Source organism: Peromyscus californicus, unplaced genomic scaffold (genome assembly GCF_007827085.1).
Source record: "Peromyscus californicus insignis strain IS unplaced genomic scaffold, ASM782708v3 Scaffold_7__1_contigs__length_154581171, whole genome shotgun sequence".
Lineage (NCBI taxonomy): Eukaryota > Metazoa > Chordata > Mammalia > Rodentia > Cricetidae > Peromyscus > Peromyscus californicus.
In genome coordinates, this window is record NW_026294595.1 from 50,418,343 (window position 1) to 50,439,354 (window position 21,012).

Sequence of the window (21,012 nt, forward strand, 5' to 3'; positions counted from 1 at the left end):
GAGTCACAGTGAGCACTCAGCCAAATGTCTCCATGCCCACATGAACGCAAGAGTTCTCTTTGAATTTTTAAGGAAGGGGAACAAATCTTGCACATTTTAGTTACATATTAGAATGGCAACATATACATGCAGTTTTTACTTTGTTACACTTTGGAAGTTTCAAGCCAGTGTCTGAACTTTTTTGCATTTAGGTTTAGCTTTTTTTTTTTTTTTTTTAAGAAACGATTCAATCTGGATTTTAAAATTTATGTCTGGCTGTAACCCATGGTAGAGTCTTTAAGGTCGCCTGCAGTATCAAGAGGGCTAGACATTCTTGGCTTAAAAAACTTTATCGCTCCAAATACACTTTCCTCTCATTTTGTAGCAAAACTAAACAACAACGTTTAAAGAACTTAAATTGGAAAAGCAAGTATGTAGGATTCAAAATTTCCTAATTTAATTCAGTTTTGTAGTGTTCTCTTAGTGCAAATCATTTGGGAGACTCATCTCTAAATGCAACATGAGGCCAGACTTTCTTACCATTTTCAACATTTTATAAGGAAAAGATATTAAAATCAAACACATTATACACATACCTATATGCTTTGTGTTAGATATATATCCAGGAAAGAACTTACCATTTGTTTTTCTTTCTTATATAGTCTTTTTCAGAAAGATTAACCAAGTAGACCATTGGTTTTGAAGTCAAAAATAAGTGCTTATTCAACACTTCAATCTAAAGTAGGAGACAGAGAAAGAACCCTTTTCAAAGCTGAGTAAATATGGAGTAAACCACCGACTAATTTAAACACAAATACTGTTTGAGTAAACAATTTAAGTTCTTTGTTTATAAAGGATGAGATGTTATAAAATATCTCAAGTGAGAGATGGGGAAAAGGAAAATGTAAGCTCGGGAATATGTAACAGCCGACAGAAATCAAAGTTTAACCATATCTAACACTAGACACAAGGTAATGAGTAGCCAATTGGTTCTCTAAGGAATCAGAGCAAAGGCAGTAATAGATATCAGTATTTATAACTTACCTCTTTGTCATTCCAGTCATGATAGAAGCGTACAGGTTTCTTTTGATCTATAACCCAGGATTTGACTTTGCACATTATATCCTGTACACACGATCAAGGAAAAAAAATACAAGATGAACAATTAAGCACTTGATATCAAGTACTAAAAGTGTCAAGTCCTCAAAATAAAGATAACTTTGTAATGAAAGGACATCTATCTACGCTACACAAACAATATTTTGCATCTCAAAATAAAACTGATGAAATATTGATGAAGCATTATTTTAGTGTACAAAGTTAGCAAAATTAGTTAACATAACAATATGAAAAACTGCAAGACAATTCAATCACATCAAAGTCAGAATTTAAGAGTCAACATTATCTAGTGATGTCACATGCTATTATGAGGTGGGGGGAGTATGCTGAAGAGAGACTAAAGTATATTTTTTCCTAAAAAGAAAAACAAAGTAACTAATTTAAACCTGCTATTGATTATTTACTCTACAAAATATTAAATGAACTGACCCAAACCTTTTTTCTTCTGAATTAATTTTTTTGACAACACCTTCTCCCTGCCACTTCTCCACTGCTTCCCCCACCCCAACCTGCCAAAGCCTCCATTACACAATGGCAAGAGCCCTGCACTGGTGACCTCCAACCAGCTGCATTCACTTTCAGAACATCTCTCTCGGCTGGAAATCTAAAGGCCTTTTAGTTAGCAAGCTAGTGTGCATTCAGAAGGAGTAACTGCGGGAAGAGCCCAATGCGCTTTGTTTCTCTGGCCTTTCTTCACAGAAAGATTAATCATCTGTGAAATGGAAACGGCAAACAGCAAGCGACACAAACTGAACCCTTCAAGCCTTTCCTCATGAGCCCTGTGGGTCTGAATCTAAAAGCTGCGTGTGGCAAGGCTCTTCTTACAGGCAGGTGCTAATAAAAGGCTCTCAGGTCCCAAAGGTCAGACTCAGCTCTTCCAGAAGAGGCACGGTTGAGAGTCATCTGGGCTTTTTGTTTTGTTTTTGTAAAGATAGTTTATGAACCTGTTTTAAATATTCATTTCTTAAAATCTGTTGCAACAGAATCATTAGTAATAGATTTCCTGAGAGCACTTTACGTTACCACGACCAGTTATTCTCTTACAAATGTCCACTTTTATAAATTATCGCAATATTTAGTATACCTTCCTTGCAAATCTTACTGTTACCAATAAGAAAAATAAGGAAAAAGCCCTGTATCCTTAGATCCTGATTTGAAGCCCTCCAGGGAAAGGACTTCCCACAGATTTTAACAAGGAAGGGGCAAGACGAAAACTTTTAATGAAATCTAACATGTTCTGCTTAAGAATAATCACTTTTACTCTTCTATAACTGAATTTCACTCATAAATGTTTAAAAGTGGCTAATGTAACACCATTTCCTACAAGGAGAAGATCAAAGTGCTATATTACAAATGCATTATGATTAAAAAAGCCCTGTGCAGCCTTGCTATTAACTGTTCTTTAAACCCTAAAAGGCTTCCCATAGATCTCACTTGGCACTGCATATACAACCTTTGACAAGTAATGTAGACCATTTTTATTCATTGCCTAAAATTGTAGGCAATTATGTGCGTCACACTGGCCACCTGCAAATTCTGAATGCCTGCTGCAGTTGTCAGCGCAAAAAAACTAATGTCGGAGGGGATTAATCTAGGGGGAGAGAGTCCTCTTTAATGGCTCCAGCAGGTGAAATGGCCCAGCTGGTTACTATGATGAGTGGCCAGAACAGCTTATGTAGAGACACGCAACAAGATTATACAAAAGAAGAAAACAGAGGTACCGTCCTATACTTCATTCCATTAATCTTTTCCAATTAAAAAAGAAAATAGACAAAAGAAAGCCAATTCAAAAATAAGGAAGGGAATTAATTTTAATCATATAAAAAGTATAAAATGCTTTTGTGACGATAAACATTTTTACAAAGCCAAAGGGTCTCGATGAGTGCTGATCACCAGTGAAGGAATTTCAGGGTTGCTCTTCACTTAAAAGTAACTAGATTCTTGCTTCAGACACAGAAGCCATATCATAGAAGCACTGTGGCATTAGTTTTCAGTTTTTCTTTCATACTACAGACTAGGAGCATTGCAGTTTTACATAAAGAGAATTAAGTCATATATGAAGTTCGCCAACAGTATTTTCCTTAGAAGTCATAGTTAAGTGTTAGATTACTAAAAGACGCCAGTTTTATCTAAGACAAAACAGAAGTAGATTGCAATCAGATAATATTATTTCATATAAATAACCAGTAGATGCTATATTTTCAGTGTGTTCTTTTCTTATATAAAAGAAAAATTAATTTTAATAAGGAATGTAAATGTTATAGCCTATCTGAGAAATTTCTAATTAGACCAAAAGGGCATGAGATAAAATGCATAATAAGCTAAGTAAATGTTTCCCTTATGCTTGCATATAAGCATATATTAATAGCTATAATATATTAATAATACACACAAAAATTAATAATAATAATTTCCAGTTAAATTTAATTAGGTAAAATATATATACTTTATCCACATTTGGCAAATGAGCACATAGTAAAAACACTACTAGTCCCTTTGTACTGATCCTCTAATGCATTTAAATCATTTTGAGATTTCCTATTTAAGATGGTTATTCATTTGTGTCTGCCACATGTGTGCAGGTGTCCATGGAAGTCAGAAGAGGGCTTTGGAGCCCCTGGAGCTGGAGTTAGAGGCAGTTGTGAGCCTCCTGACATTTGGGCTGGGAATGAATTCAAGTACTCTGGGAGAACAGCAAATACTCTTAAACACTGAACCTTCTCTCTAACCCCTGAGATTTCATATTTCTTCTTTATTTTTATGACTATGACTGCTTTGCCTGCAGATGTCTATGTGCTATGTGTGTGTCTGCTGCCCATGGAGGTCAGAAGAGGGCACCAGATCCCTCGGGACTAGAGTCACAGATGGTTGTGAACCACCAACACAGGTGTCAAGAATGGACTCAGGTCCTTTCTCAAACAGCCAGTGCTGTTAGCTGAGGGATGCGCCACCTCTTTCACACAAGACCTCATACATCTTCTTATCATTATGTAGAAATACATACAGACTCTGGAATATGAACCTGGACTGCTTTTGGAACCACCTAACATTTCATTTTAAAAATATATTCTGTATATTATAAAGAATAAACTTGCCGGGCAGTGGTGGTGCATGCCTTTAATCTCAGCACTCAGGAGGCAGAGGCAGGGGGATCACTGTGACTTCAAGGTCAACCTGGTCTATAGAATGAGTTCCAGGACAGGCAAGGCTACAAAGAGAAACCCTGTCTCAAAAAAACCAAACCAAACCAAACCAAACAAAAAAACAAAAAACAAAACAAAAGGAAAGAATAAATTTGTCACCTGAATTTTGTATTAGCTTGTACTTCTATGAGTATACTAATCTTAGAGCTAACAATATACACGCTCAGGGATGGAAACAAAAAGGGTCAACATGACCACGGTAACTGGAGACGCAGCTCGGTGGGAATGACTGATTGGACAGGCCCCTGGGTTTGATGCCAGCACATGGCACCAAGACACAGTAGAGGACACTGGGCTTGCGGTCGTGCTACTGCACTTGGTTTTAGATTTAGATGCACTACCTTGATATGTTTGAAAAACCAAAGGGAAATCAAGTCAGGATTAGATACACTCACTGGAGCTCAGAGGTCAGATCAAGGCTAGAGAGAAAACTTTAGAATTGACCTGTATTTAGACAATGAACTGTAACCACAGACAGGGATGTGACCACATAGGGAAAAACTTTATAATGAGAGGAGCTGTTACGATTTCAATGTGAAATGTCTCCCACAGGCTCAAGTCTTTAAACACCTGGTTTTCAGACAGCTGCTGAGGTTGTGAAACTATTGGAAGGTGGGGTCTAGCCGGGTAGTGGTTATCGGGAGAAGGCCTTATGTTTCATAGCCCAGATGTGCTTCCTGTCCTGTCCTGCATGGAGCTATGAGCAAGCAGCGTCCTACTCGATGGTGGAGCCTGGGGCTGCTCCTGCTGCCGCGCCCTTCCCATTATGATAGAACAAGCCTAGCAACACAACTAAAAGAAATTCTTCTCCCCTTGAAGTTGTTTCTTGTCAGGGTTTTGCCTACAGCAGCAAGAAAAGTAATCGGTACACAAAACTGCCTCACCATGTGGTTCCTAAGTCTTTGGAACCAGTTTACAGAAGAAATGAGAAAGAGTTCAGAGCTGCCAGCTAAAGCAGAGCTCCTAACACTTTCTCCATTGATAGATAACCGCTTTACACCTGAGCAATCTCTAATGACCCTGTGTATACAGGTCTGTGAAATATGCAAATGAACCAAGCATTTACGGATAAACCATAAAGAATTTATTTTGAAACCATTTTTGCATGCATAGAATAGTGTCAGTTACTAGAAACGACGCACATTATGGTTACTTTACATGAAGAATTAAACACTGGCTGAGTACTCGATACCACAGAACGTACAGCACCTGCAGTTTTTTTCACGGTGACTGTCAATGCTGAGAAGGCCCTTCACAAAAACACAAGTACAAGATGGCAGAAGCAGGTTGGGGGCCATTTCAAAAATTCCTGAAAACTGTCTTAATTCCAAGCCCAAACTGCCCAAACTTTTCATTTAGTAATTAAAAAAAATTTCATAATAATAAAAATTAATAATAATTAAAAAATAAAATAAAACTTCAGCCAGCAAGTCAAACAATAATTTTAAAATCAAATAGGCAAATGCTATCAGGAACACTATTACATATTTAATCATGAACTAATTTTTGGTTGCCACATTTTTCCCTACAGTTCTTTTATGTGTGGTTATGAGGGTTGTGACCCACAGATTCATGGTGGTGCACGCCTTTATTCTCTGTATTTGGGAGGCAGAGGCTGGTGGATCTCTGTGAGTTCGAGGACAGACTGGTTTACAGAGCTAGTTATAGAACAGCGAGGGTTATACAGACCCTGTCTCAAATAAAAATCATCATCATCAATGAGCTAGATAAACCCTGGGATACTGTAAATTAATCTTAATGGGCCATTCTGGTGGGAGTAAAGACTATAAGGCTGATAGAAATGTGAACAATGAAGATTGTGCTAATGAGATTTGACAAAGAAAGAGTCTACTGGAAGTTGACCTTTATTGGCCAAAGGTCATCCATGTTACTGTCTGACAGAGACTCTCACCGTCTTCTGCCTAGCTCTTTTGTTTTTTTCTCCTTTTTTTTTTTTTCCTTTTTTTTTTCCCAAGACAGGGTTTCTCTGTGTAGCTTTGCGCCTTTCCTGGATCTCGCTCTGTAGACCAGGCTGGCCTCGAACTCACAGAGATCCGCCTGCCTCTGCCTCCTGAGTGCTGGGATTAAAGGCGTGCGCCACCACCGCCCAGCATCTGCCTAGCTCTTAAAAACTGAGCTAAGCTGAATTCAAGTCATGGACATTAAGCATGCAGGCTGTGGCATAGTTACTGCTCACTGCTTTTATCCAAGTTTACAGGGAAAGAAAGCAACAAATAGAACAGAGTGTGAGTGTGAGTGTGTGTGTGTGTGTGTGTGTGTGTGTGTGTGTGTGTGTGTGTGTGTGTTTATGTGTGTGTATCTGCAGTTTCATGGGGGTGGGGGGAGGAACATGAACTCTAAAGGTGATAACAAGCAGAGTGAAGACAAAACATCTGTAATTGTTAAAGACATTAGCACCACTAAAGGCTGTAAATACAAATAACTTTCTCAGAAGTTTTTAAGAAGAATAGTAAAGAAAATGCAGTTGGTTCTGCAAGCCTAAAGACCTGAATTCCATCCTCAGAACCACAAAGGTGTCTTCTGACCTTTGCATGCATACCCTGTGTGGCACGAACACCCACACAAACACAGTAAAATAAAAAATTGAATATAAATGTAACTAAAGGGGGTATTTAGAAAGTTGTGATCCAAAACTTTTTCTTTTTCTTTTTGGTTTTTTGAGACAGGGCTTCTCTGTGTAACAGCTCTGGCTGTCCCAGAATTTGCTTTGTAGACCAGGCTGGCCTCAAACTCTGAGATCTGCCTGCCTCTGCCTCCTGAGTACTGGGACTAAAGGCGTGCGCCACCATAGCCCGGCCTGTTCAAAACTTTTTATTTGGGCTGGAGAGGTGGCTCAGAGGTTAAGAGCACCGGCTGCTCTTCCAGAGGTCCTGAGTTCAGTTCCTAGCAACCACATGGTGGCTCACAACCATCTGTAATGAGATCTGGTTCCCTTTTCTGGCATGCAGGCATTATGTGCAGGGAGAACACTGTATACATAATAAATAAATAAATCTTAAAAAAAAAAAACTTTTTATTTGACAATGAAAAATCTTGAAGCTGTTGAAAAGAATCTAGTTTGATAGAGACAAGTCCTATCTACATAAAACTGAGAATTCCATGATAGGCATGGTAGCTCATGCCTTTAATCCCAGGCAGAGGCCAGTGGATCTCTGAATTCCAGGCTAGCCTGAACAGCCAGGACTGCACAGAGAAGCCTGTCGGGGAGAGGGGTAACAAAACAAAAAATCTGAGATACCCTAATTCAAAAAACCTGGAAACCTCCAGACTCCACAGCTTCCTGAGCAATGACAATGACACCACAAGGGGAAAGTCCACATCTGATTTCATGTGATTAGTGGCGGTCCAAATGAAGGCGTACTAAAAGTACTGCATGAAACTGTCCTCGGGCAATATGCATAAATAATGTATATGAAACATGAGTGGATTTGTGTTTAGAATTTGGATTCTGTCCTCAAGATATAAAAAAAGGTGTAGGCAAATAATGAAGAATATGGAAAAAAAAACCCTATCAGAAACATATCTGCTCCCAATAATTTTAGATAACATTTAGCAATCTGTAGAGGGAAAAAGGAAGGAAAGATTGCTCGGGACAAGCACAACTTTATGAATATCCTAAAAGCCCATTGCATTGTACACTTTTAAAGGGCGAATATTTTAGTATATGAATTATATCTAAAAAGCCATTTAAAAGCCACAAAAGGGGAAAAAAAAAAGAAGTGTAAGGTTTCCTGTGGATAAGAGGAATAAGTCGGCTTCAGACTTGGTTGTTGAAAACGGGAAGAATTCCTATGTCTACAGACTTTATCTGTTTCTCTGGAGTCATCTGGTGGAGTCAGGAATGGATGGAATTACAGCACAACGTGAGCACAACGGAGAGGTCTGGGGAGCACAGGAAACGGTGGCAGCAGAGCAGGAGAACAAACAGAGAAGCTAGATGCTACGAAGGGCCCTAGGAAGATGGTATTCACAGACACTAGCTTGTCTTCTTAAAAACCATTCCTGTGTTTGGCAGGTTACTGGGAAAGAAGAAGTGAAGAGGGAGAAATATTAGGGGAATGTTTCTCCGGCATATGTATCATAGCATTGGGATATCTAAGTATACTATGTGCATGAGCATGTATGTGTGGAGGTCAGAGGTCAATGCTGGGTAGCTTCCTTGATTGCTCTCCACCACCAAACACAGCTTTTATATTGGTGCTGAGGATCCAAACTCAGGTCCTCAAGTTTGCCCAGCAGGCCCTTAAGTCAAGTTATCTACCCAACCACGATCTAGCTCTCTGCTATCACTTATGTGCTTGTTGGTTGGTTTGTTTATGACAACTTCTCACTCTGGAGACAGGCAACCTCAACTGTGATTCTCCTATGCCTCACTTTTGATGTGTAATTTTTCCTGCTGTTTTTGACACAGGGTCTCACTATGTAGTCCTAGATGGCCTTGAGCTGCTGGGACTGCAGGCTTGTACCAGCAAGCCCCACTTTTGATCTACTGTTTTTGATACCTGAGATCAAACTTGTGCATCCTACCACTGGTAAATATCTCTTTATATACATCAGTGACATACCTAGTCTTCTTTTATATACCTTCTTTTATATCAGTTCTTACATGAATTTACTTCTGTCTTATGTGCTATATAAACTGATGGTCCTAAAATAGTCTGATCTCAAATGAATTGAATATTTGGGACACTTGCTCCAAATTCAATGCTCATCTCTGCGTTATCTTGGGAGGTCTCAAACACCTTTGTACTTCCTAACTTCTGCCCTCAAATGGAGAACGGGGTGTGCAGGTACTCATACCATCTTATACAACATACTGAACACACTGTCCACCATGGTACTTGACTCCTTCCTAGTCCTTGTCCAAAGTAATATGGCTCAGTCTACAACTTCTGTTATGAGGTTAGTTTCTCAGCCACAACTAGTGGGCATCTGATCCCATGCAGAGGGGTCCTGCAAGAGCTCTGCCAGAATGGGAGCGAAGGCAATGTGATGCTCAGGCTCCTGAATGTGGATCCCAAAATACAGAGTAAGCATAGGAAACAGTGAAGAGAGGCTGAAAGAACACCAGTAAACTACCTGGAACTAAGTAGGCTAATTTTAAGTAGGCATACATTACAAAGAAGCAAAAGTCGGAAATAATAATATCTAAGGCCAAACATAAATCCTGGCGGCAACAGAAGGAGAAGTGGGTTCGTCTGTGATGACACAGAGGTAGCATACCTGACGCTGTGAGAGGAGAGGCAGACTGCTGAATTCCTAGGAGCTGTCCTGGTAGGAATTTCAATTCAACACCAAAAGGCATGTGACTATACAACAAACAGTTCTTGAGTATTTTCTTAATCCCACTGCGTTTATTACCTTGTATTTAAGACTAAAATCCCATTTCTTAAAATAATCTTAAGCTGAACCTGGCTCCTTTCAAGTAAAAGCTTCAATTTAAAAATAAAATTTCTGAGAGTAAATACATAGAAGTTTTTCATCGCTAGCAATTTCTACCTATATGTTCACATGCTATACAACCAAGTATGAAGTCAATTTTTTTCCCTAAAACCTTACAATAGTTCTTTACCAAAAATAATGACTATAAATTAAGCAAAATATAGTGTTAGGATTATTTGGTTAATTGTAGTCAATTATTAGAGGTTCTCATGTAAAAAGCAAACAGGAAACACTAGCTCAACCTTTCCAATTGTTGCTTAAAAGCATCACTGTTCAAACCCCTCATCAGTGTTTAGAATAATTACTTTCGCACCCATGAAGTAGTCCAACCTACCACAGTGTGGTGGTCTGAATGAGAATGGACACCATAGGCTCATGTATTTGAATGCTTGGTCCCCAGTTGGTGGAACTGTCTTGGGAAGAACTAGGAGGTGGCCTTGCTGGAGGAGATGAGTCACTGGGGGTTGGCTTTCAAAAACCCACCCCATTTCCAGTTGATCTCTCTACCTTGAAGCTGTGGATCAGATATGAGCTACCACAGCTACAGTTCCAGATCATGTCTGCCAATCACCATATTCCCTGCTGTGATGATCATGAATTAACTCTCGGAAGCAAGTCCCCAATAAATGTTTCCTTTTAGAAGTTGCCTTGGTGACACTTCATGGCAATAGAAAAATAAGACACAAAGTTTGAGTTCCACATTGATATTATTACATCAAATTAAGAATTTTATCCCTCTCACTTTGAAAAACTTTATCTTTTAAACTTTCTGAATGTATAGAATACATAGATTCAAATAATAAACTATAATAATCTAATTAAACTCCTGATTAATACACATTAAAAAATAGATGTGTGTGTATGTCTGTACATGTGTGTAAGTGCCCACAGAGGCTAGAAGGCATTGGATCCCCAGGAGGTGGCATTATAAGTAGTTGTAAGGGGCTGGACATCGGTGTTGAGAACTGAGCTTAAGTCCCCTGCAAGAGCAGCAGGCGTTCTTAATCAATGAGCCATCTCTCCCCGAGTCCTCATCACTTTTCTCTTATGTGTGTGTTCATGTGTATGCAAATACATATGCATGTGCTTGCGCATGTGTTCATATGGTGGCCAGAGGACAAACTCGATGTCACTCCTCAGGAGTCTCTCATTGGCCTGGAGTTTACCAAGCAGGCTGGGCTGGGTGGCCAGGAAGTCTGAGGGATCCTGCTGTCTTTGTCCCTCTGGCACCTGGATTTTTATGTGGGCTCGGGGGCTCAAACTCAGGTCCTCTTACAAACACTTTACCAACCGAGCTACCTTCCCCAGCCTACGGGTCATGAACTTTTAAACTGATGGATGTACTTACGTTTTTTTTTAACTTTAGGGTTTGTTTTCTATAAATTTATTTTATAATAGCAATAAAGAAGCTGGAGAGACCACTCAGAGGTTAACAGTACTTGCTATTCTTGTAGAAGATCTGAGTTCAGCTCCCAACACCCACAGGCTGGCTCATATCCAGTTACAGCCAGTTTTGAGACCTTCTTCAGGCACACATGTGATACACATACATGTGATCAGACACTCACATATGATACACATACATGTGAGCAGGCACTCACATATACATATAAGTAAATAAAAGTGATAAAAAGAGAGGTATATTTAAGCATTTGATATTCTTGAATGTATTATGTTTAGTGGAATAAACCAAACAGAAAAGAATGAAAATCATTTAATTCTATTTTATAAGACATCTAGACTAGGCAAATCTTTGGAGACAGAAAGGAAAACCAAAGTTACCAGGAACAAGGATAAGAAATGTGAAGTTATTGTTTAAAGACCACAAAATTTCACTCACTCTAAGTTCATGAAAAATTCCAGGGATGACTACTTAACACTGAACTGGTTAATGGAGAATGTTGTATTATGTATAGTTTACCATGATGAGCACCATTTTTAGAGTGGGAACCTTCTGTCTCAGCCCTTATCTTAATGCATACCTAAGACACTGAGGGTGATAGATGTCTGCGATCCCAGCACTCAGGAGACTGAGGCCGGAAGTTACTAGTTCACAGGCAACCTGGCCAGTATGGGGGAAAGAAAAGGACAGGAGGAGAGGAGAAAAGGAGAAGGAGTGTGGTAGCCAGTGCCTGTCATTTCAGCACCTAGAAGGCTGGGGCAGGAGAACTGAGTTTGAGGCCAGCCTGGGATATATAGTGAGTTCCAGGACAGCCTGGGCTACAGAAACAGATACAGGTTTTCATTTTAAACAACAGGACTTCATTAACTAGAGACTACCCAGAAAGATGGAAGGATGTTGTTCAGTTTCAATGAATATTACTCTTAATATCTTTTTCTTTAGAAATGATGTTTTTAGGGGCTGAAAATGTAAGTCAGATGGTAGCATGATGGCCTAGCCTGAACAAAACTCTCGGTTCCGTGCCAGGCAGAACATGAAGCCAGCTGCAGTGGCACACTGCTGTGATCCCCAAACTTGGAAGATGGAAACAGGAGAATCAGGAATTCAAGTGCATCCTTGGCTACTCGGAGTTTGAGGCCAGCCTGGGCTACAGGACACTGCCTCGGTGACAATAACAACAAGAAGTTATATTTAAGTCATTTAAGAAAATTCCTAGCCTAGAGCAGGTATATTTTTACACACTCAAAATCGCAGATCTTGGAAGCCCAAGGTCAGGAGGATCACAAGTTCAAAGCCAGCCTGGGCTACACATTTCATAAATGAGTTTTATGCATCCTTCCAAGAATTCTCCCCCCACCCACCTTGAGAATTAGTTAAAATGAGACCATAGTAGAGTGGAGGGAGTCTTCAGTATGACTGGTGTCATTTTAACAAGAGGACTGTTAGGACACAGGAAACATAACCATGTGAAGGCTAAGATAAAGGGGACTTCCTCTGTGGCTCTTGGAAACTATGCTATCATCTGCCAATCCGAGGATTTAGCAAAGAGCTAAAATGCCACAAAATTCTTTGAGTTATGACCAAGGTAACATTCACTGGAGTAGGAAGAGAATTATTTTAGATTTTAGTAAAGGGAGCTGAACAATAGGCTTTCCAAATGGGGGACGGAATCAAATATGATGATTACCTTAATACTGCTAACAACAAAATTAATCCCAGGTAGATTACAGACTTAAATGTGAAAGGTTAACAATAAGCTTTTATAAGACAAGTTGGGGATAATTTTTTTAAACATATATTTACACCTGTATTTATGTATGTACATATGCCTGCATGCATGTAACTCGGGTCATGATCCACAGGGCACATGTGATCAGTGGGAGTCAGACAACTGTGGGAGTCAGGTTTTTCCCTCCCACAAAGTGGATTCTGGAGCTCAAACTCAGATTGTCAGGCTTGGGTGGCAGGTGCCTTTACCCACTGGGCCACCTCGCCAGCCCAGTTTTTATTTATGAGGCAGTTTCTCTTGCAATAAGTAAAGCTGGTCTGTAACTCCTGATCTTCCTTGCCTTGACCTCAGGTATATGACAGGTATTTGCCATGCCTGGCATTTGTGTATGTGTGTGTTGGGGGTGAATATTCATGTATGTGTGTGCACACGCCAAGCAACATCTCCATCCCCAGAATATTACTTTTGTCCTTAGTATTAATTTTAAATATGTTTTATATATTTTATTAATTCTTTGATAATTTCATACAGTGTATTTGGATTATATTTACCTCAACTCCTCCAAGATCTATCATCCCAATTTTGTAACTCTTTTTTTTCAATAACCCACCAAGTCCTATCTGTATTGTTCATATCCTCATCAGTATGGGCTATCCACTGCAGCACAGTCCATTCAACAAGAGACAGACCTTGAAATAAAACTGACTCTTCCTTCCCCAGAAGCCATTAACTGTCACTAGCATTTCAGTTAGGGATGGGGGCTTGTGAGCCCCTCAATGCTCCACGCTAAAGTGTGGACTGGCTTGTCCTTGTGCAGGTCTTGTGCTGGTAACTACAGCTACTGAGAGTCCATGAGTGCAGCATCCTGTCATATGCAGAAGACACATCCACTCCAGTCCCCCGAGCCCAGCCAAGGAATGTTTTATACTCACTTTGCATTTTCTTCTCTATCCTAACCCTCATGCAACTTTATTAGACACCCCTCCATTCTCTGTTGCACGTGAACAGGAAGTGACCACAACATTAAGAGAAGTAAAGGACACAAAGGAAACCGGTAATACACATATCTTCCTGTCCCACATCAAACTTCTCTTAACTATTAGTTATTGATCGTCTGCCTAAATTCAGAAGACAAGCTTAGGATCTTTCCTTCTTTCTGTCCTTCCTTCCTTCCTTCCTTCCTTCCTTCCTTCCTTCCTTCCTTCCTTCCTTCCGAAAAACCAAAGTTTGTTTAAAGAGGACAATTTTATTAGTTTAAAAGAAAACCCCAGGGTGGGCAGCTGTAAACTTCAGCAGCTGTCTGAAGGGGAACACAGAAGAGAAACAAAGAGGACATGCCTTTTAGTTAAGCCACCGCGGAGGTCAGTCACACGGCAGGAAGAGGGGAGCTCCAGAGAGCCAGAGCCCAGAGTAGCAGAAAAGGCCTGCTTAGAGCAGACAGATAAAGACTGAGAAGAGCAGGCAGGCTCAGGAAGTGGTGAGGGGTAGCTCTGTGAGCTACTACAGTTTCTTCCTAAGGAGTAGTTTTATACACACTGAAAATAAACGTAGGAGGGGAAAGTGGCCTAATCGGTTTCTGAAAACTAAAACAAATGCTTGCAATAAAAATAGAAAGATATTTCTACAACAAAGCTACAAATAAAGCACAGTTACTAGAAGACGTTAATAAATAAAAAGTACAATTATGGCATTTCTTTTTTAATGAAAAGTACAATTCCACTATATAAAACTGACTTTGAAACATCTATCTAATACTACTAAAAATAATTCACTAATGTGATTAAAAATATATCCAAATAGTGGAGATAATGGTGGCTATTTCCATTCCATAAAAATATAATTGCTGTCTACTTTGAAAGTGTATTCATTCAAAGCTGGTATGGCATGGTAGCTTATCTGTGTAATCCCAGTACTCAGGAGGCTGAGACAGGAGGATCACAGCTAGTTTTGAGACAAGCTTGGGTTACTTGGTGACTCTGAGGCCACACTGGCTTACAGAGTAAGACCTTATCTCAAAAAGGCAAAACCAGGAATGGGAGATGGCTCACTAGGTAAAATGCTTGCCATAGAAGCATGAAAACCCAAGTTCAAATCCCTAAAACCCATGAAAAGCCACGAACCATAGTAAGTATCTGTAATCCCAATGCTCCTAAGGTAGGAAGACAGGGAATCTCCTGAAGTCTATGGGGCAACTAGGCTGGCACATACAGTGGCAAACAGCTAAAGACCCAGTTTCAAAGAAAATGTAAAAGAGTGGACCAACCCTGAAGTTATCCTCTGACCTCACATGTACATGGTACCATAGGTGCACCTATATCCCACATACAAATGTGCGTCTGTACACACAGACACAGACACACACGAGTGTATTCATTCTTGACTACCCCAAGGTAAAGACCAATCTTTTGTGTAAATTACTAATTCAAATCCATGAAGTTCATATATTCATCGTATGTTAAAACGCAGTTAATTTTTCATTGCAAAACTGTTTCACTAAGCACTAAAACTCAGAAACCTACCCCACAACCTTATACATTCTCAATATTACTACACTATGGCTTGCTAATCACCATGAACCTTCATTGTGCCCTCAAATCAAACTTGTCAAAAAAAAAAAAAAAACTTCAGAAGAAAAAAATTATTTTAAAATTCAGTAATAACAGCAAATATTTTAGGCGCTTTATTTTTAAGCCAAGAAAAATATACCGAGGTATTGTTTTCAAAGTGTAAATGTTTACTTACATACTCAGGCTTTAGTTTCTTATCCCCTCCTCTCACAGCCACCTTCTCCAGTTTATCTATGATGGGCCCAATCATTTCCTCATCCTTCAGCTGAAGCTCTTCGTGAATTATTTCTATATCTCGAATGGGATCTACACTTCCTTCAACATGCGTGATATCGTCATCTTCAAAAGCACCTAAAGTGAATAAAAGAGGACAATTCAGTAAGCAGACGATGAAGAAGGACACTGCAGTGAACAGAGAGAAGACTTTCAGACGGTGAACACACAGCTCCAGCAATCAATTCTTCTCAACTCTTTTCAAGCAGACCAGAGCATCCTCCCACCATTTGGTAATACTTAACACACTAACCACAGAAATAGTAGTTCAAGAACGTCAACATTTAAAAAACTGATACAGACAAGTAAAATTATTATCTTTATAGGAAAAAGAAATTTGATTCCAGAACTACTGGTTGTTTTCAAGTTTGGTATATAAAAGATACTGAATGCCAGCATGAAAGCCTGAGGCCTGAAGTTCTAAGCTGCACTATTAGGGTTTCCAAGGGAAACCAGATTTTTGGGGGGTGGGGTGGGCTCAAATCATCTGGCAGACCTCTTCTCTGCTCAATCTACTTTATCACTGTGGTTCTGACGGTGATTAGATAATGAACCACTCAGACACACAATTTACACAGCAGCTAATTTCATCGGCCTGATTTGAGGGTATGGTTTTTAGGGGGCTATCAAAGAAGCAGATGAAGGTGCATTTGTCATATATGAGTGACAACCATTCACACTATCTGAACAAAATGGTGCTGGCCCTTATTAGAAACACATGCTATTATCACATATTTAAAGTGCAGTTGAAGCCATAATTTCAAATTGCCAACTAGAAACATAAGGGTAAAACAAGCAGATATTACTGAAGGATGTGTCCTGACTTTATGCCCTTCTGAAGACATAATGTGGCAACATAATTCAGCTGGGATTTACTCACATTACCAGATAAAGAACAGTATCATAAAAAATGAATAAATGCTATGAAATATTATAAACAGAAAGCAGTGATATAGGTACAAAACAGCAAACACACAAAAACAAATTTAATTTCATGAAAATCGTCCATTTGATTATACTGCTTAAAAGATGTTTTCTAACAGAGTATCAATTATTTTAGACAGAGGTATTATAGGAATCATGAGTTAGCTTGAATTTGATAAAGAAACAGCAAATATAGTTCATTTTTATGCAACACAGACTAGGGTATTCTTATTACAGGTTACAGAAATTAAAATGTAGGTATTTAAATATTTAAGTGCTTTGGGCATGAAACTGATGTGTCAGATGGTGTCAGAATTCGTATCAACAAAATAAGCAAAAAACTAAAATCAAAACCAAAAACCAAAAACCCCAAACTGGGTGTATTCCCTACTAAACACAACAAACAAACACATAAGGCCCAGCTGACAGGCACAATAATATTTCTTGCTATGATTTGCCTTACATAAAGACAAGCAGAGCGACCTACGCAGCGTGGCCAGTTACTGAGAGAGCTAAGTCAGTCTGGGGTGCAGTTGAGTTGGTAGTGTTTCTCCGGCGTGCAGGAAGCTCTGGTTTGATCTCCAAGAGTGCTTAAACTGGGTGTAGTGGGTCACATCTGTAAACCGAGTACTTATGGGGTAGAAACAAGAACATCAAAGGTTCAAGGTCATGCCTGCCTATACAGTGAATTCAAGGTCAACCTTGATTATGTGAAACCACGTCAAAAAGGAAGGAAGGGAGGAAGGGAAGAAAAGAAGAAACAACTACATCTTCTGTGACACTCTGTGAACAATATCCTGTACAATTATCTTTATACAGAGGCTAATGACTAGCGAGTCAACAAGATCCTGAGAATATTAAGATTCAGAGCAGACAGCAGAGAGGTGCAGTATGCACAGTAGACAGCATTTCCATCTTACCCCAGCAGGAAGAAACAGCTGGATGAAAACCAATGACATGGAGTTGGAGCTTACAAACGCCATGCATGTTTCCTGAGGATCTAAGGCTAGGTTAGTTACCAGAGGGGGAGGGGCAAGCAAGTAGGAGAAGAGAGGCTTGAAATGAAGACGTTAGTAAAGGAAACATGACAGGATTGCTGGGGAATCTTTGGGGTGAATAAATTAGTTTATGGCTAAATGTTTTTAAATAAATAAGAGTTTGAAAAACAAAGGTTTGTTGTATTTAATATTTTCAGTCTTTCTCTCTCTACACACACACACACACACACACACACACACACACACACACACACACACACACGGTTGGGCACAACATATAGCAATAATGATTTTCTCTTTCTGGCTAATTACTGTAAGACCAAAATTGTAACTAAAATTTAGATACTTTTTTTGAAAATTAAATTTGTTTATTGTGTTTTAGAAAGAGTGGCTTATTTTTATAAAAACTGTTCATTGTGAAAAGTTTAAGTGAGACAAAACTGATAAAGAAGCTTAAATTAATGTTTCCATGCTTTTAACAGAATTTCAAACACCAGGTTCCTCTCCACTAGCTGCTTGGATAACATTGAGGGTTGTAATTAAGAAACTGCCACTTAAATTTTCTAATGCATTTACCGTAGGGACGTTGTTAAATACAACACTAGCGGCATTAGCCTCTACATAAGTATAGACAATTGTGCAAGGTATTTTTCAGTCTGAGTGTCACAGAAGAAGTTAGTTCTTCTTTTCCTTCCTTCCTCCATTCCATCCCATAAATGTTTGCGCCCACAGACTGTTCCTTTGATTTACTGAGACCTTAGGCTATTAGCACTTCCTCCATTTCACAACTTCTTTCCCTCAAACATTTCAGTAAATTTAAGATTCTACATTAAATCAAATATGTCAATCACTCCAGGACATTAATCTCCCTCTAGTTGCTGCTTCCTTTCCTCCAGTTTGGAGGCAAACATTCGGAAAGCACTGCCGATGTCTGCTAAATCTCCATGTCTTGACCTCTTTATAACTCAGACCATATACCTCCACACTTTCAGAAATCCATCATAGCAAGGATCACAGGAACTAGCCAGGCATCGAGGGGCAGCCATGGATTCCTGGTATTTGAGAGATAGAGGTGGAAGGTGGAAGTTTGAGGTTAGCCTAGGCTATACAGCAAGAAGAAAGAAGGGAGACTGACCGCTCACTTCGGAGCACTGAAGTCTCATTGCTCCGTCTAAGCCTAGCCCCGTGTTCTCCACTATCATCTCTATTAGGTTCTTCTCAGGTCCTTTTCTTGTGCATGGTGTTGGTGGCTTTTTCATGGTCTTTTTTACAAACCACAGGCCATGGATATAATACTCTAAATAGCATATCTAGGGCTTTCTTGTGAATAAAAGGATACATGGCCTGAACGGACCTATCTTTCTATCCTCTACCACTATATAATGCAGCAATAAAGAATTACTTGATATGCAAACTACCACCCTCAACACATATGCAAACTACAATATGACTCGCTAATTATAATGTTCCCAACTCACAGAAGCTCCCTTATAAATCTCCCAATGTGTTAAGTCTGTGAGAATTTAAAACAAAACCAAAACAAGATTTTGGTCTTGTAAACTGTGCAAACTAGTTGGCAAAACAAACTAGTCTGTTAAAAAAAAAAAAAAAAAACAGTAGGATCTTAGATATAATTAACCCTTTTAAAATATAAAGTTTATATAGGTGAAGAAGTCATGCCGAGTAACAGGGTAAACCATATTTAAAAACTGAAGGTTGAAAGGAACAAGGCTTAGTGGAGAGAATTCCACGGAAGAGTTGAAGTTACGGACAGCAGGGTTAAGTGTGGTTCTCATCTGCTAGGCAGCAGGACGACATCAATGGCTCTTTAGCCAGGGCGTGGTACGTGTAAAGAGCATTTTTTCAAAGACTAACCGGAAGTAGGCAACAACTGAGGGGAACTGCCGCACTGAAAGATAGGATGAACAGCGACAGTTACCACAGAAAACAAGTCCAACGAGATAAAAAACGGTAATGGAGCCGGGCGGTGGTGGCGCACGCCTTTAATCCCAGCACTCAGGCGGCAGAGGCAGGCGGATCTCTCTGAGTTCAGCCTGGTGTACCGAGCAAATTCCAGGGCAGTCAGGGCTATGCCGAGTATTCAGAAGGCAGAAAGAGAAGCTGAGAGATCACTGTATGGTTTCAAGCCAAAGGATGTATATCTGCATTCCAGTAAAGCCAATGCATATAAATGTAAAAGCCCAAACCAGGTATGAAGGAAAAGGTATTATATAATCAAAATGCATAATTGCTAGGACAGTGGTTCTCAACCTGTGGGTCATGGCCCCTTAGACAAACTTCTATCTCCAAAAATATTTACATTATGATTCATAACAGTAGTGAAATTACAGTTATGAAGTAGCAGTGAAAATAATTTATGGTTGGGGGTCACTACAATATGAGAAACTATATTAAAGGTTTGCAGCATTAGGAAGGTTGAGAACCAAAGTTCTAGGAAAAGAGATAAGAAACACTACACATATAGTCATATCAAATCAGCATCAAGACATCTGTATATTATTACATTCCAGTTTGTCTTTCATGGTGAATAGCAAATGTTCTGAAAAATCTACGTTCTGATTCATTCCTACAAAACCACTAAAAAGTTAGGAAGTCACATTTCTAAAGCAGAAGCTACATGTACAAAATGCTTTTATTGTTAAGTCAGCATACAGAATGATGAGCTCATTCTGGTACTGCCATTCATGGGTGCCCTTTGACCTCAGTCTGACTCATCTCCCTACCCACACTTCCCCTCTTGGTAGTCTCCTACCTTGCTTCGAATAGTCCCCTTCTGCTCACATGTTTTAAAGTGCTTTTACTTATTACCACTCTCCATGTGAGTGGGGCACAGATGGCCAGCACACATGTGAGGCCAGGGGACAAGCCTGTGAGCAGGCTCTCCTCCCACCTTCACGTGGTACCTCAGCTCAGTGTCTAGTGCTGTGATGACGCCATAACCAAGACAACTCACAGAAGGAAGGCCTTAGTTGGCTTATGGGTCCAGAAAGCTGGAGTCCATCACCATCCCGCAGGGAAGCATGGTAATAGGCAGGCATGGTTACTGGAGCAGCAAGCTCAGAGCTCAGCTCTTAAACCACAAGCACAAAGCAGAGAGCCAACCTGGAACGGCATCTGGCTCCTTAACTCTCAAAACCTCCACGTGACACACTTCTGCCAACAAGGCCACACCTCCTAACCTTCCCCAAACAGCACCACCCACTTGGAACAAATGATGGAGACTGCTGGGGACATTTCTCATTTAAACCACCCACATGGGTTCTGGGGACGAAGCTCATGTCACCAGGCTGAGGCCCCTCACTGGCCACAGCTCTGCTGCTGTTCTCATCAGTTC

The 21,012-nt window shown here is 39.8% G+C and overlaps 1 protein-coding gene across 2 annotated transcripts in view; it reads right to left on the bottom strand.

Annotated features, from left to right (window-relative positions):
* Nucleotides 1-21,012, bottom strand: part of Ola1 (Obg like ATPase 1) — a 142,141-nt gene that overhangs the window by 53,195 nt on the left and 67,934 nt on the right. For both annotated transcript variants that reach the window (XM_052723887.1, XM_052723888.1), the window contains exons 5-7: nt 15,638-15,813; nt 1,024-1,104; nt 618-715 (exon numbers count right to left, since the gene is read on the bottom strand). In XM_052723887.1, the coding sequence (XP_052579847.1) occupies nt 618-715; nt 1,024-1,104; nt 15,638-15,813 (355 nt within the window). The remainder of the gene's footprint in view (nt 1-617; nt 716-1,023; nt 1,105-15,637; nt 15,814-21,012) is intronic.